The 12684-nt window shown below is 46.7% G+C and overlaps 2 protein-coding genes across 4 annotated transcripts in view; both read right to left on the bottom strand.

Annotated features, from left to right (window-relative positions):
* Window positions 1-1234: 1234 nt before the first annotated feature.
* LOC115458404 (interferon-stimulated 20 kDa exonuclease-like 2) overlaps window positions 1235-12684 on the bottom strand; it is a 38440-nt gene continuing 26990 nt past the window's right edge. Inside the window, exons 1-3 of one of the 3 annotated variants that reach the window (XM_030188345.1) lie at window positions 11342-12233; window positions 8833-9033; window positions 1235-1633 (exon numbers count right to left, since the gene is read on the bottom strand). In XM_030188345.1, the coding sequence (XP_030044205.1) occupies window positions 1520-1633; window positions 8833-9033; window positions 11342-12133 (1107 nt within the window). In that variant the 5' untranslated portion in view covers window positions 12134-12233 and the 3' untranslated portion in view covers window positions 1235-1519. Of the gene's footprint in view, window positions 1634-8832; window positions 9034-11341; window positions 12234-12684 lie in introns of those variants that run through there. The other 2 variants (XM_030188346.1, XR_003940052.1) reach the window with 2 other exon arrangements.
* LOC115457468 (interferon-stimulated 20 kDa exonuclease-like 2) lies at window positions 1520-12133 on the bottom strand. Its single transcript, XM_030186884.1, has 3 exons — window positions 11315-12133; window positions 8833-9033; window positions 1520-1633 (listed from the first exon to the last, which is right to left on the bottom strand). The coding sequence occupies exons 1-3, from the start codon at window positions 12131-12133 to the stop codon at window positions 1520-1522; spliced, it is 1134 nt and encodes a 377-aa protein (XP_030042744.1).

The following is a 12684-nucleotide window of genomic DNA, read 5'->3' as shown; positions in this document are numbered from 1 at the left end:
ACACCACACAACATCTCAAGGGACCTCAGGTGATGTCAAAAGCTCACATACTATACCTTGCATGTGCGGGCAAAAGCCCCGAGTCCCTTGCCTGGCTCCTGCTCACCAGCTTCAAAAGGTTTCTGGAGACTGAAGGCGTGGCAAGACATGGTTGACAGTGGAGGAGCTTACAGTCTGCCCTTAGCCACAGCTGTACAGTAAAGACCTGGCCGGGGGAGGGAAAATATGACACTGCTTATGGCACTCAAGCAGTAAACGCCAGGGGACACAAAGGGTAACAATAATAAACCCAGTGAACAGGGCAAATCCTGGGACACCACAGCAGTCAGGATCCTTTCTACAGCAGGGAAAATGACTTTTAAACACCTGCAGGGTAATTCTATGTGCAGGTTACCATATAAAGGAAAATAAGAATCGACTCGCCTTTAACGAATACTAGTGGGACAGCTAAAATGAATATGCATAATTTAGGTATGACCTACTTACACCAGCCATAAAGCTAAATGAAAGACACTTACAGCTGTGCCCCCCACCATGCTCTGCCCAAACTCCACGCGCCATTTAGATGCCGGTATATTGGCATTAATCATACATGTGCCCACATGCACCCATATAAGTCAGTACCCAGGTCATTTACGTGCATGGCTGGCACATAATTCTTGGCATCTTCGTTACAGAAACCCCCCAGTGTCTCTATTCTTTCTAACCACAACCTCACTTTCCCTTTTGAAGAATAGCCGAAGGCACTGCCAGCTTTCTGGGTCATCTCTTGGAACACTGGCAATAACCCCCCGTTCTTACCGATACATTATGAGCTGCTACACAAGTGGGTATGCCTGGAACAGTCGGTGCCAGAACACTCAGGGTAGGGACCTGTAAAATCAGGAAAGCCAAAGTAGAGTAAAACCTTCAAGAGTGTTTAAAAGGCATCAGATGTGGGCACAGCCCAGTAACCAGGCATGTCTGCGGTGTGTTGTTCATGTTCTCGGGGTTTGTTTTTTTTCTATTCCACTCCTCTACCCCAACCCACCCTACACATTAAACATTTGCTCCGTTTACAGTTTGGTTCGGGCATCTCTGAGCTGTAACAGAGGCCAAGCCACGAAACAGACAAACGCATATTAAACCAAATGAAAAACTCAGCTCAATCATGTTCTTTTATTCAGCTGGTTTACGGTTGAAACACATGGCCTGGTTGTTGGCCTAAGCGTCTGAAAAATTCATTTTTTTTTTCTTTTTTTAAAGAAGTCACCTTTCCGCAGAAACCATGCAATCCCAGCTATACTGTCACTGTGACAAGAAGCACCTTTAGATCATATTGTCAATTTGAATATGAGATTGCACGGGGGTAGCGATGGAGGCATCTGACCGACTATGGCTTCATTGCAGTCTGCACCGACATCTGATTGAGGCAGCCGTCCCATGTTTACTGATCTTCCCTTCCACGTTAAGCTTTCTTTTGGTCCCAGCTACACCTTTCACCCCCACGTCTCCTGTATGTTGGGGGGAATAACCCATGTTAGTCTTCAGTGGGGGCCGTGGCCAGCTCTCTCTCCCACTCGGCCTCGATCAAACGGTACAGCTCCATTGTGGCTCTGGCATCTTCCACTGACGAATGCCCTTTTTGCCCAGCCTGAAGAAGGGTGGGAGGGAGAGAAAATGAGTCTGAATTTTGAAATCATCCTTAGACATCCTGTAAAAAAAATATATATGCCTTTGTGAACTCGCCTGCTAAGCTAACAGGTCACAAGTCATCCAGCAGACGCTGACTGAAATTTGTGTATTTTCAGCTGAAACCAAAACTTTGTGCTTGTGTCCTGTAGCTCTCCCACGAAAACGAGCAGCTCCTACTCCCTCCAACAAAAAAAAAGGAGCCCCCTCCCGACACGTGGGCCCCCTCGAGGCCTACCTTCCAATCATAGGTGGTCTAGTGGTGTAATCAGAGCAGTCACTCCTGCCCATGCTGTCTCTGCTGTCAAGATAACGGCCGCAACCGTCAGCGATCGTCTCACGAGACTGCCACTAGAGATCGCTGGAGCCCGCATGGACAGGAATGACTGTTCAGGGATGAGGAGGGAGCGGGGCTCCTTCTGTTCAGCGGGGAGGAAGTGGAGGGCTGCTCTTGTTTGGGGGGCCAGGTCGTAGTGCCAATCTGGGGGCAGTAGCAGCTAGTTTGGTTTCAGCCAAAGCCAAGTGGCAAATTTCAGCCACACACTCGGTTTCAGCTGACAAAAAAAAAAAAAGATTTGGTCACCTTCTACTATCCAGCACAGAACATTCACAGAGGTGGGGGGAAAGATTCACCTTACATCATAACACAATGAACTCATGCCATCAAGTTTCAATTTACTGTTTTCAAGTTTACCTCATTTACTGTATGTTTATTCTTGGTTATTTTACTATTGTTATGCTGTTAAGAAAATTATATTAAGCTGTCCCTACTGTGCACCGTCTTGGGTGAATCTCTTCATAAAAGGCGGCTAATAAAATCAATCAACTGCAAAACTGGAGCTGAAACATCTAGTATTCCCTTGGTATGGCTGCCCAGAATCTCTCTGACAGTGAAACGATCCTTGGTTAAGTTACAGTGCCACTTATGCCCCTACCTGGTACAACCTCATCTAGATTGCACCCTAACACCCTGTACAAGGGTCTACTAAAATGGAGAAGTAGCGATTACTTGTGCTTTGTACCGTTTTGCAAATCCAATAAAGAATTTAAAAGACCGATCTACAAACGAGAGCTGGTTCAGGATGCCACAACCACGGTGAACCACAAAGGCTGAGGGCCTATCCACTATTGTGAGAGATGCTCTAGTTATCAGGAAGGTCAGGGATTACGTGTAACATTCTCCCCCTCACTTTCAGCGCCAAGAGGACAAATGGTCCAGGTTATTTGGGGGGGAAAAAAAAAAACCCACACAGAAATGAAAACTAGCCAGAGAATGTGCTGTAATGCTTACTGATCACTTTACTAAATCCAGAAATTGAGCCTTCTCGGTGGCTGCGGCGTCTGCGTGGATTTCCCTCCCCAGAGGGACAAGATGGGGGAAGAATTAGTTGACTTTCAAAAAAATATGTAAAAACCTGGCTCTTTTTTTACAAAGTACTAATTGAATTCAGCCCTGTTTTTGCTAAACTTTCACAATGGATTTAGCCTGAACGCTAAGGGCTATGCCCATTCTCTTGTGGCGGCAAGGGAGGGGAGAGTAACATAGTAGATGACGGCAGAAAAAGACCTGCATGGTCCATCCAGTCTGCCCAACAAGATAAACTCATATGTGCTGCTTTTTGTTTATACCTTACCTTGATTTGTACCTGTCTTTTTCAGGGCACAGACCGTGTAAGTCTGCCCAGCACTATCCCCGCCTCCCAACCACTAGCCCCGCCTCCCACCACCGGCTCTGGCACAGACCGTATAAGTCTGCCCAGCACTATCCCCGCCTCCCAACCACCAGCCCCGCCTCCCACCACCAGCTCTGGCACTGACTGTATAAGTCTGCCCAGCACTATCCCCGCCTCCCAACCACCAGCCCCGCTTCCCACCACCGGTTCTGGCACAGACCTTATAAGTCTGCCCAGCACTATCCCCGCCTCCCAACCACCAGCCCCGCCTCCCACCCCCGGTTCTGGCACAGACCGTATAAGTCTGCCCAGCACTATCCCCGCCTCCCAACCACCAGTCCCGCCTCCCACCACCAGCTCTGGCACTGACTGTATAAGTCTGCCCAGCACTATCCCCGCCTCCCGCCACCGGCTGTGCCACCTGATCTCGGCTAAGCTCCTTAGGATCCATTCCTTCTGAATGAGAGGGAGAGATAATTACACCGAGGGAATGTGCAAGCCAGTTATGACCTATCATAGGTTTTCTGAGACAACCTATGATATTTATCTTACATTGATTTTATGCTTTGAAGTGATTTTCTGGACTATGGGGCTGACAAGTTATGTTACTGTGTTGATGGATGTTTGATGCGTTTTTACATTGACACCCTGGATGTTTTATATTTACTGTGTACTTACAAATAGGTCTGATTGAACTTACTCATAGAAGTTTACAAACATTTTTGATAACATCAAGTGCAGTGAATAAAGGTGCAAGTAAGTTTTTTTTTTTTTGCAATAGTATTAACTAAAGTCTACAGATGGTCTCTGTGGTGCAGTGATTCCCAAACTGTAGGCCAGAATTCCAAATGGGGTCATGTTATCAGTGGACAGAGCTATTTCCCCTCGCCTCATTTGAACCTCTACTGCGACGCAAGTCCACAGCGGCCTTAAATAAGTAAATGTTCACAGGCCTTGTGTGGGCTTCCTGTTTACCCAGTCAAGGTGCTGGAGTCTGTGAGCATATATGAACACACTAGGCCCTGTGCTGACTGCTACCACCATGTTGTGCTCTGGATAAGGAGGGGAGGGAGAGAGGAGGGAAGAGATGGGCATGGAGGTCTGCTATTTTGTATTCATTGTCGTCTGGGGGGTCACATGAAATTTTTAAGTGCTAAGCACTGGTACAGTGGTTCTGCTGTTGTCTCTTTCTGTTCTTACTCCCAGGTTCCCTTTCCTGTCCGAATATATACACAGTGCCCTGATTTACCCCCGTTTGGATGAGAGTGGAAATGTGGCCTCCAGAAGAAAAACAGATTAAAAAAAGAAGGGGTAGCAGGGGGCATGTTTTGTTCTTCTGAGAGATGATGAAAGGAACAACTATACAGACAAGCCACCCGATGGAAGATCAGGACAGTAAAGCGCATCTGTCTCTGCCCAGTTTCACCCCGGCCTTCCCTCCCTCTCTCACAGTCAGCCTGAAAACTCTGTTTTTTTCTTCACTGCATCCCCTGATTTTTTTGGGGGGGAGGGGGGTCATTCCATGCATCCTTTCCATGAAGGAATACCGATGTTGCTTTAACCAGTAATCTGAGCGTACCTATCAAGCATAAGTAATCTGAAAGTCAGAGGTAAGTCATTACACAGACAGCACACACAAAAACGAAAACCCTAGACGCTCCCACAATCACCAACAAGCAGAGAAAATTTCATTAATTCTTTTTCTACATTACGTTATTATCCCAGATGTACATTTGTATTACACATACAGTTTATTATACTTTGCCCGTTTTATTTTTCTTCCATTTTCCAGTGACACTCTTTATGGTGTATATCAATTTTTATTATAGATGTGATTATAATATTTTGTCTATGCTCAAGATTATGACTGGCTATGTAGCGGAATCCTGTTCAGAAGGAAAGGATCCTCAGGAGCTTAACCGAGATTGGATAGCAGAGCCGGTAGTGGGAGGCGGGGCTGGAGGTTGGGAGGCAGGGATAGTGCTGGGCAGACTTATAGGGTCTGTGCCAGAGCCGGTGGTGGGAGGCGGGACTGGAGGTTGGGAGGCAGGGATAGCGCTGGGCAGACTTATACGGTCTGTGCCAGAGCCAGTGGTGGGAGGCGGGACTGGAGGTTGGGAGGCAGGGATAGTGCGGGGCAGACTTATACGGTCTGTGCCAGAGCCGGTGGTAGGAGGCGGGGCTGGTGGTTGGGAGGCGGGGATTGTACTGGGCAGACTTATACGGTCTGTGCCAGAGCCGATGGTGGGAGGCGGGACTGGTGGTTGGGAGGCGGGGAATAGTGCTGGGCAGACTTATACGGTCTGTGCCAGAGCCGGTGGTAGGAGGCGGGGCTGGTGGTTGGGAGGCGGGGATTGTACTGGGCAGACTTATACGGTCTGTGCCAGAGCCGGTGGTGGGAGGCGGGACTGGTGGTTGGGAGGCGGGGAATAGTGCTGGGCAGACTTATACGGTCTGTGCCAGAGCCGGTGGTAGGAGGCGGGGCTGGTGGTTGGGAGGCGGGGATTGTACTGGGCAGACTTATACGGTCTGTGCCAGAGCCGGTGGTTGGGAGGAGGGGCTGGTGGTTGAGAGGCGGGGAATAGTGCTGGGCAGACTTATACGGTCTGTGCCAGAGCCTGTGGTTGGGAGGCGGGGATAGTGCTGGGCAGACTTATACGGTCTGTGCCAGAGCCGGTGGTGGGAGAAAGGGATAGTGCTGGGCAGACTTATACGGTCTGTGCCCTAAAGAGCATAGGTACCAATCAAAGTAGGGTATACACAAAAAGTAGCACACATGAGTTGTCTTGTTGGGCAGACTGGATGGACCGTGCAGGTCTTTTTCTGCCGTCATCTACTATGCTACTATGTTTTACCATTGTTTGCCTCTTATTTTGTTTTACACACTTTTATTTCTGATTTTCAACTATGGGTGTGCTAGTTACTCCCTATCATTTTTAAGTTCTGGCATTTTCTCAAATATTATTGTCTGCTTATTTAAGGTATATTATATAGTAGCATAGTAGATAGCAGATAAAGACCTATATGGTCCATGCAGTCTGCCCAAAAGGATAAACTCCTAGTAAAAGGTATGATGAGATACTACATGCTCATACTTGACGTCCTCGACATTGTTGGGGCACAGACCGTAAAAGTCTGCCCAACACTGGCCTTGTTCTCCAGTTACTGAAGGTGAATCTGTCCAGACATGATCAGGGCACAGACCGTAAAAACGTCTGCCCAGCCCTGGTTTTGCTTCCCAGTTACTGGTGGTGTCATTAAATTACTGCTACGCTTGTTTGGTTCCCTGTCTTCTGTACAGGATTCCTTTGCATTTGTCCCATGCGGTCCAGGAATCTACCACCCTCTCCGTGAAAAAGTACTTCCTGGTACTGCTCCTGTGTCAGCCTCCCCACAACCTCAATTCGTGTCCTCTAGTTCTACCACCTTCCCCATCTCTGGTAAAGGTTTATTTGTAAATTAAAACCTTTCAAATATTTGAAGGACTGTATCATATCATCCCTGTCTCTCCTTTCCTTCGGGGTGTACATGTTCAGGTCCTCAAATCTCTCCTCGTATGTCTTGCGACGCAAACCCCATACCAATTTTGTTTTTTTTAATAAATCAGTTTCACAAAGAAACAAGAAATTTTCAACAAAACTATAAGAAAATGATCATAAGTAACAAAATAGCCCACATCTAGGGGAGCAAAAGCAAAAAAAAAAACATGAAAGAATTCAGTACTAAATAATAAAAAATATAAGGCTGACTAAACAGTTACAAGTCATACTCTACCCCCAGCTATTCCCTGTAGTCAAGTCTTTCTCACATTAGAATTTTTACACTCGAACAGTCAAAAAACACATAATTATGTCCCTGAAACAGCGTCAAACACTTGCATGGGAACTTCAAAAAAAAAAAGCGCCACCCAACGCAAGGAGACGTGGCTTCAGATCAAGGTTTTTTTTTTCCATCTTGCCTGAGTGGCCCTAGCCACATCCGGAAAGATTCTCATTTTTTAACCGCAAAATAAAGCATCCTTATTCTTCAAGATATCTGACTCTTGATATCAAAGTAACTAATAGGGTTGCACGACGCGAAAACTCATCTTGAGACGTCTCAAAAAAAAAAAAATTAGGGCCCGGTTTACTAAGCCGCGTTAACATTTTTAACACACGTTAACTGTGTACGTGCCTACAATATCCCTGTCGGCGCCTACACGGTAAGCACGCGGTCTAACTGTAGGCGCGTTAAAATTGCTAACGAGCCTTAGTAAGATCAAAATCAGTGGCACAGTCTAACACATCCAGTGCTTCCCCTTCAGGTTTCTGTGAAAACTTTCCTTTGAGGTATATAAGTTACATAATTGAAGAGAATCAGCTACAGAGAGCAGCAACACCTCCTTCAAATACCGTGTTTCCCCGAAAATAAGACACTGTCTTATATTAATTTTTGCTCCCCAAGACCCGCTAGGTCTTATTTTCAGGGGAGGCCTTATTTTTCGGGGAAACATCGGGTGGCCCCCCCCCCCCCACCTGAGGTCGCCCCCCCCACCCGAGATTGCCGGCTCCCCCCCCCTCAATCGCCGGCTCCCTCCGCCCTCAGTCGCTCCCGGAACTAACCTCTTAAACGCTTCCTTTCACCATTCATCTTCACACTCGCAGCAAGCAAGGCCACTCCTTCCTTCCGTGTCCCGCCCTCGCCTGACGTAACGTAACATCAGGCGAGGGCGGGACACGGGAGGAAGGAGTGGCCTGCCCTGCTGCTTGCGGCGAGTGCGAAGGTGAAAGGAAGCGTTTAAGAGGTTAGTTCCGGGAGCGACTGAGGGCGGGGGGAGCGTGACCCCAATGTTTCCCCAAAAAATAAGGCCTCCCCTGCTAGGTCTTATTTTCGGGGGAGGCCTTATATTTTCAAATTGCAGCAAGACCTCTACTAGGTCTTATTTTCGGAGGATGTCCTATTTTCGGGGAAACACGGTATTTGTGGAATAGAATTTCATAAGACAATATTACTACACATTGCTTCTGCTACTTAATTACATTATTCTCGATGCTGTTATCATGTGGTCATATTTATATTACGTCATTGTTCTTTAGCCAAAACACAGCCCATGTTGAGTCTGTATGAATGTGCATCTATTGTCTGTAATAAAGGTTTCATTTGTATCACCCTGGATCATACGACTGGGGTCATTCCCACCCCTTTTCTCTTCTCCACTTACTACTTGACTATCAGTGCATCTCTGACTCTTGCTGCCAATAAGCCCTGTAATTATATATAGCTCATGTTTTATTGACTCTTACTGCACACCGCCTTGAGTGAATTCCTTCAAAAAGACGGTAAATAAATCCTAATAAATAAATCAATTACACAGAGCACGTCAGATGAGTGGGGGGGGAAAAACCCCATAAATAACTCCTCAAAAACTGAGACATGTTAAGGTGAACTGCTACACTCAAACAGAAGTGTGTGCATGTATCCACAAATCCCAGGAGAGGCTCTCTGGTACCTGGATATCTCGGTTGAGCAGCTGCTTGGTGAGGCGCTTCAGCGAAACGGGTATATTCTCGGGAAAGCCAGCCTTCCTGTTCAGCAGCGGAATCTGGGAGGTGTCACGGGTCAGCGCCTTCGGGTGGAAGTAGCAAAGGGCTTTGAAGTCATTGTGGATGGCATGGCCGACAACCACCTTTTCTGCCAGGATCTTCAGGATCTGAAAGAGAAAGGGAAGCTTCTCAGAATTATCCACCACTCTAAACAGGCGATGGACAAACAGCCTGCATAAAAAGTCCAATTTGTAGTTTATTAGGCTTCATATACCACCTTTTGTTAAAAGGCACAATAAAGCGGGATAAGAACAGGATTTCTTGGTTAATTTAACTCCACTGACTCCTCTCTATATACGGTTTGTTTCAAATAGAACTGTAGGTCAACAGATTAATCTACTGGGCTACAATGCTTAGTTTAGATCTGAAAACAGTACTACAGTGATACATAAACCAACCAAAACCATCACTACAAATATGAAAATAAACAATAATGCAATAAAAAGAGGTAAAACCTGATGTGACCATGTTTCAGCTAGACAAAGATACAAAAATATATAAAATCGTCTATGAGGGTGACAAGCTCTTTGGTGACCCCTATAGGTCTGAAAAATCACGTGAAAAAGCAATTGCATAAGCTGGTGCCCACTGTTATTTGCCAAATACGTGTGTAGGTTACTGAATAACTAGCATTTTATGCCCGTAAGTAACATACCTGCTTATTTTCGAAGGAGAAGGGCGGCCATCTTCCGACATAAATCGGGAGATGGCCGGCCTTCTCCTAATGCCGGCCAAATCGGTATAACCGAAAGCCGATTTTGGCCGGCTTCAACTGCTTTCCATCGCAGGGCCGGCCAAAGTTCAAGGGGGCGTGTCGGCAGTGTACCGAAGGCGGGAAGGGGGCATGCTTAAGAGATGGCCGGCCTCGGCCGATAATGGAAAAAAAAAAAGGCTGGCCCTGATGAGCATTTGGCCGACTTTACTTGGTCCCTTTTTGTTCAAGACCAAGCCTCAAAAAGGTGCCCGAACTGACCAAATGACCTCCCCTTACTTCCCCAGTGGTCAGCAACCCCCTCCCACCCAAAAAAAAAAAAAATGAAAACACATTTTTTTTGACAGCCTCAAATGTCATACCCAGCTCCATCACAGCAGGTCCCTGGAGCAGTTTTTAGTAGGTACTGTAGTGCACTTCAGGCAGGTGGACTCAGGCCCATCCCACCCCTACCTGTTACACTTGTGGTGCTAAATGGGACCCCTCCAAAACCCACCTGAAACCCACTGCACCCACATGTAGGTGCCCCCCGTTACCCTTTAAGGGCTATAGTAGTGTTGTACAGTTGTGGGTAGTGGGTTTTGGGGGGCTCAGCACCCAAGGTAAGGGAGCTATGCACCTGGGAGCAATTTGTGAAGTCCACTGCAGTGCCCCCTAGGTTGGTGTCCTGGCATGTGAGGGGAACCAGTGCACTACAAATGCTGGCTCCTCCCACAACCAAATGGCTTGGATTTGGCCGGGTTTGAGATGGCCGCCATTAGTTGCCATTATCGGCAAAAACCAATGGTGGCCATCTCTAAGGGCAGCTCAAATGTTGAGATTTGGCCGGCCCCGACCGTATTATCGAAACAAAAGATGGCCAGCCATCTTGTTTCGATAATACAGTCGGGTACGCCGCTTGACGGGGCCGTCATTAGAGATGGCCGCCCTTATAGATGGCCGCTCCTGTTCGATTTTGCCCCTCATAGTAACATAGTAGATGATGGCAGAAAAAAACCTGCACGGTCCATCCAGTCTGCCCAACAAGATAAACTCATTTGTGCTACTTTTTGTGTATACCTGACCTTGATTTGTTTCTGCCATTTTCAGGGCACAGACCGTAGAAGTCTGCCCAGCACTGGCCCCGCCTCCCACCACGGCTCTGCCACCCAATCTCGGCTAAGCTTCTGGTGGGAGGCGCTACTCTATAAAGCACATACCAAAATTACTTAGTAATTGCAAGAGGGGTGCACATGTGGGAGAAGCATGGACGTGTCATCATGTGACACACACAACTTCTATCAGTCGCATGCATTGCTTTGGTGCACTTAACCCAGTCATTGACCTGTCATGTGGGAATGCCAATAATCTTTTATGCTAGTTTAACAGCTCAGGTGCACTCTGAAGCCATTACGGAACTGTTAGCTAAATTCAAGCACCATGATATAAAACTACCCTCTTAGTCTTGAGAAACACACACTACAAAATGCAACTACGTAAACCAAGTTACCTCCCAAGGTGGTCTGTCCCTAAGGACTCACTCTCTGTATCCTGTTTTTGCTCACTCTCTTTTTTGGTTTCCATCTAATTTAGGTCTTATATGAGAACCGACAATGCTATCAAATTGAAATTATACTTACAGTGAAATGTATGAAATCAGTAAAAAAAACAAATCTCGACCTACAAACTAAACTCACAGCCCTCTTCTTTGCCTCCATCCTCACCTCCTTCTGGGCCATCTTAAACGGGGTCGCATTCTTCATGTGATGCTTCCGGATTCCGCTCCACCTCGTCCTGAAGTTCGTGATAGGGTTCGGGGGCTTAATGTATTTGTCATACACCACATCACCTTGATGGCTCACTATACTGCAACAGGCCAGCTCGCTGTGACGTGCTCCGGGTCCCATCCCCACCATCTCACAGTCAATCGCCACTGTTTTGTGGGGACAGGCAGTAAAAAGCCCGCTTTCATACTCACTGAGCAGACTTACTTTGGGCGTGCCAGCAAGGGGTTGGGAGCGATCTTTGGCATTAGAATAACTGACCGAAGATAAGTTTGATTGTGCCAGTCCCTGCCCCATTTTAGGCTCTCTCGGAACAGACCTCGTCAATTGGGAATGAAAAGGATGCTTCCACTCTTCAGAATGACGACTACTATTTGATGTTAGGGATGGCTTTGGCTGGTAGGTGTGATGTGACAAGTCACTGCTGCCAATGGAGTTGGTATTCTTCTCTGGTCTCCTTTTACCTGTGCTGTGAACTGGAGACTCTAGGTCGGTCATGTTTTTGTTCCTTTCCCATGGATTGGAGCCTCCATGAGAGCCAACAAAGGCATTCTCTGGTTTGACAGGCCGATACTGGTGGCCCTGCTGTGGGAGTTGTTTCTGTTTCAGAAAACCCTTTCTCTCTAAAAATCTCCGCCGCTTAAGAAAACATTTGTGCTTCTCATTGGGGTGGCTGGCCTTCCATTGAGGCTGGCTGCCATTTATGTCCAAATTTATAATTAAATCTGACATCCCGTAAAACAGTCAACTTGTTTCCAAAAGAATTAAAAACAACTGCATGAAAGGGAAAAATCTGCTTAAAATAGTAAAGAAAAACAATCCTTCAAGGTACAAAGTGTAGAAACTGCTGCTCTCATCTGGAAAAGAAAGAAAAATAACTGAATTCCAGAGAGAAACATGAGAAGATGTCAACATGGTTTGATAAAGCATATAGGTTTCACCGTCTACTCTCCAGACCTATACTTGGTCTGGCTTTACCCCTTTTAAAGAGAGTCCTGGTCAAGTAGCAAATAACCAGCAACACAATCATACTAAGTTAGCCACAGGGCTGGAAACGGAAGATTTGGCAGAACATTGCTGAAAATCCAGCCCTACTTATAGCTCCTTGTGAAAGTTTCTTCAAGTGCAGGATACTGGGCTAGACGGATAACTGGTCTGACCCAGTACGGCTATTCTTATGCTGTAAAATGCCCTGAGCATGCTATCAGTCTATCTTTGCCTCTGTTTACCCTCTAATTTCACTTGTTGAGCTATCTTAATAAAATATATAACAATACTGTTCT

Source organism: Microcaecilia unicolor, chromosome 14 (assembly GCF_901765095.1).
Source record: "Microcaecilia unicolor chromosome 14, aMicUni1.1, whole genome shotgun sequence".
Lineage (NCBI taxonomy): Eukaryota > Metazoa > Chordata > Amphibia > Gymnophiona > Siphonopidae > Microcaecilia > Microcaecilia unicolor.
This window is presented reverse-complemented; position numbering and strand designations above follow the sequence as displayed.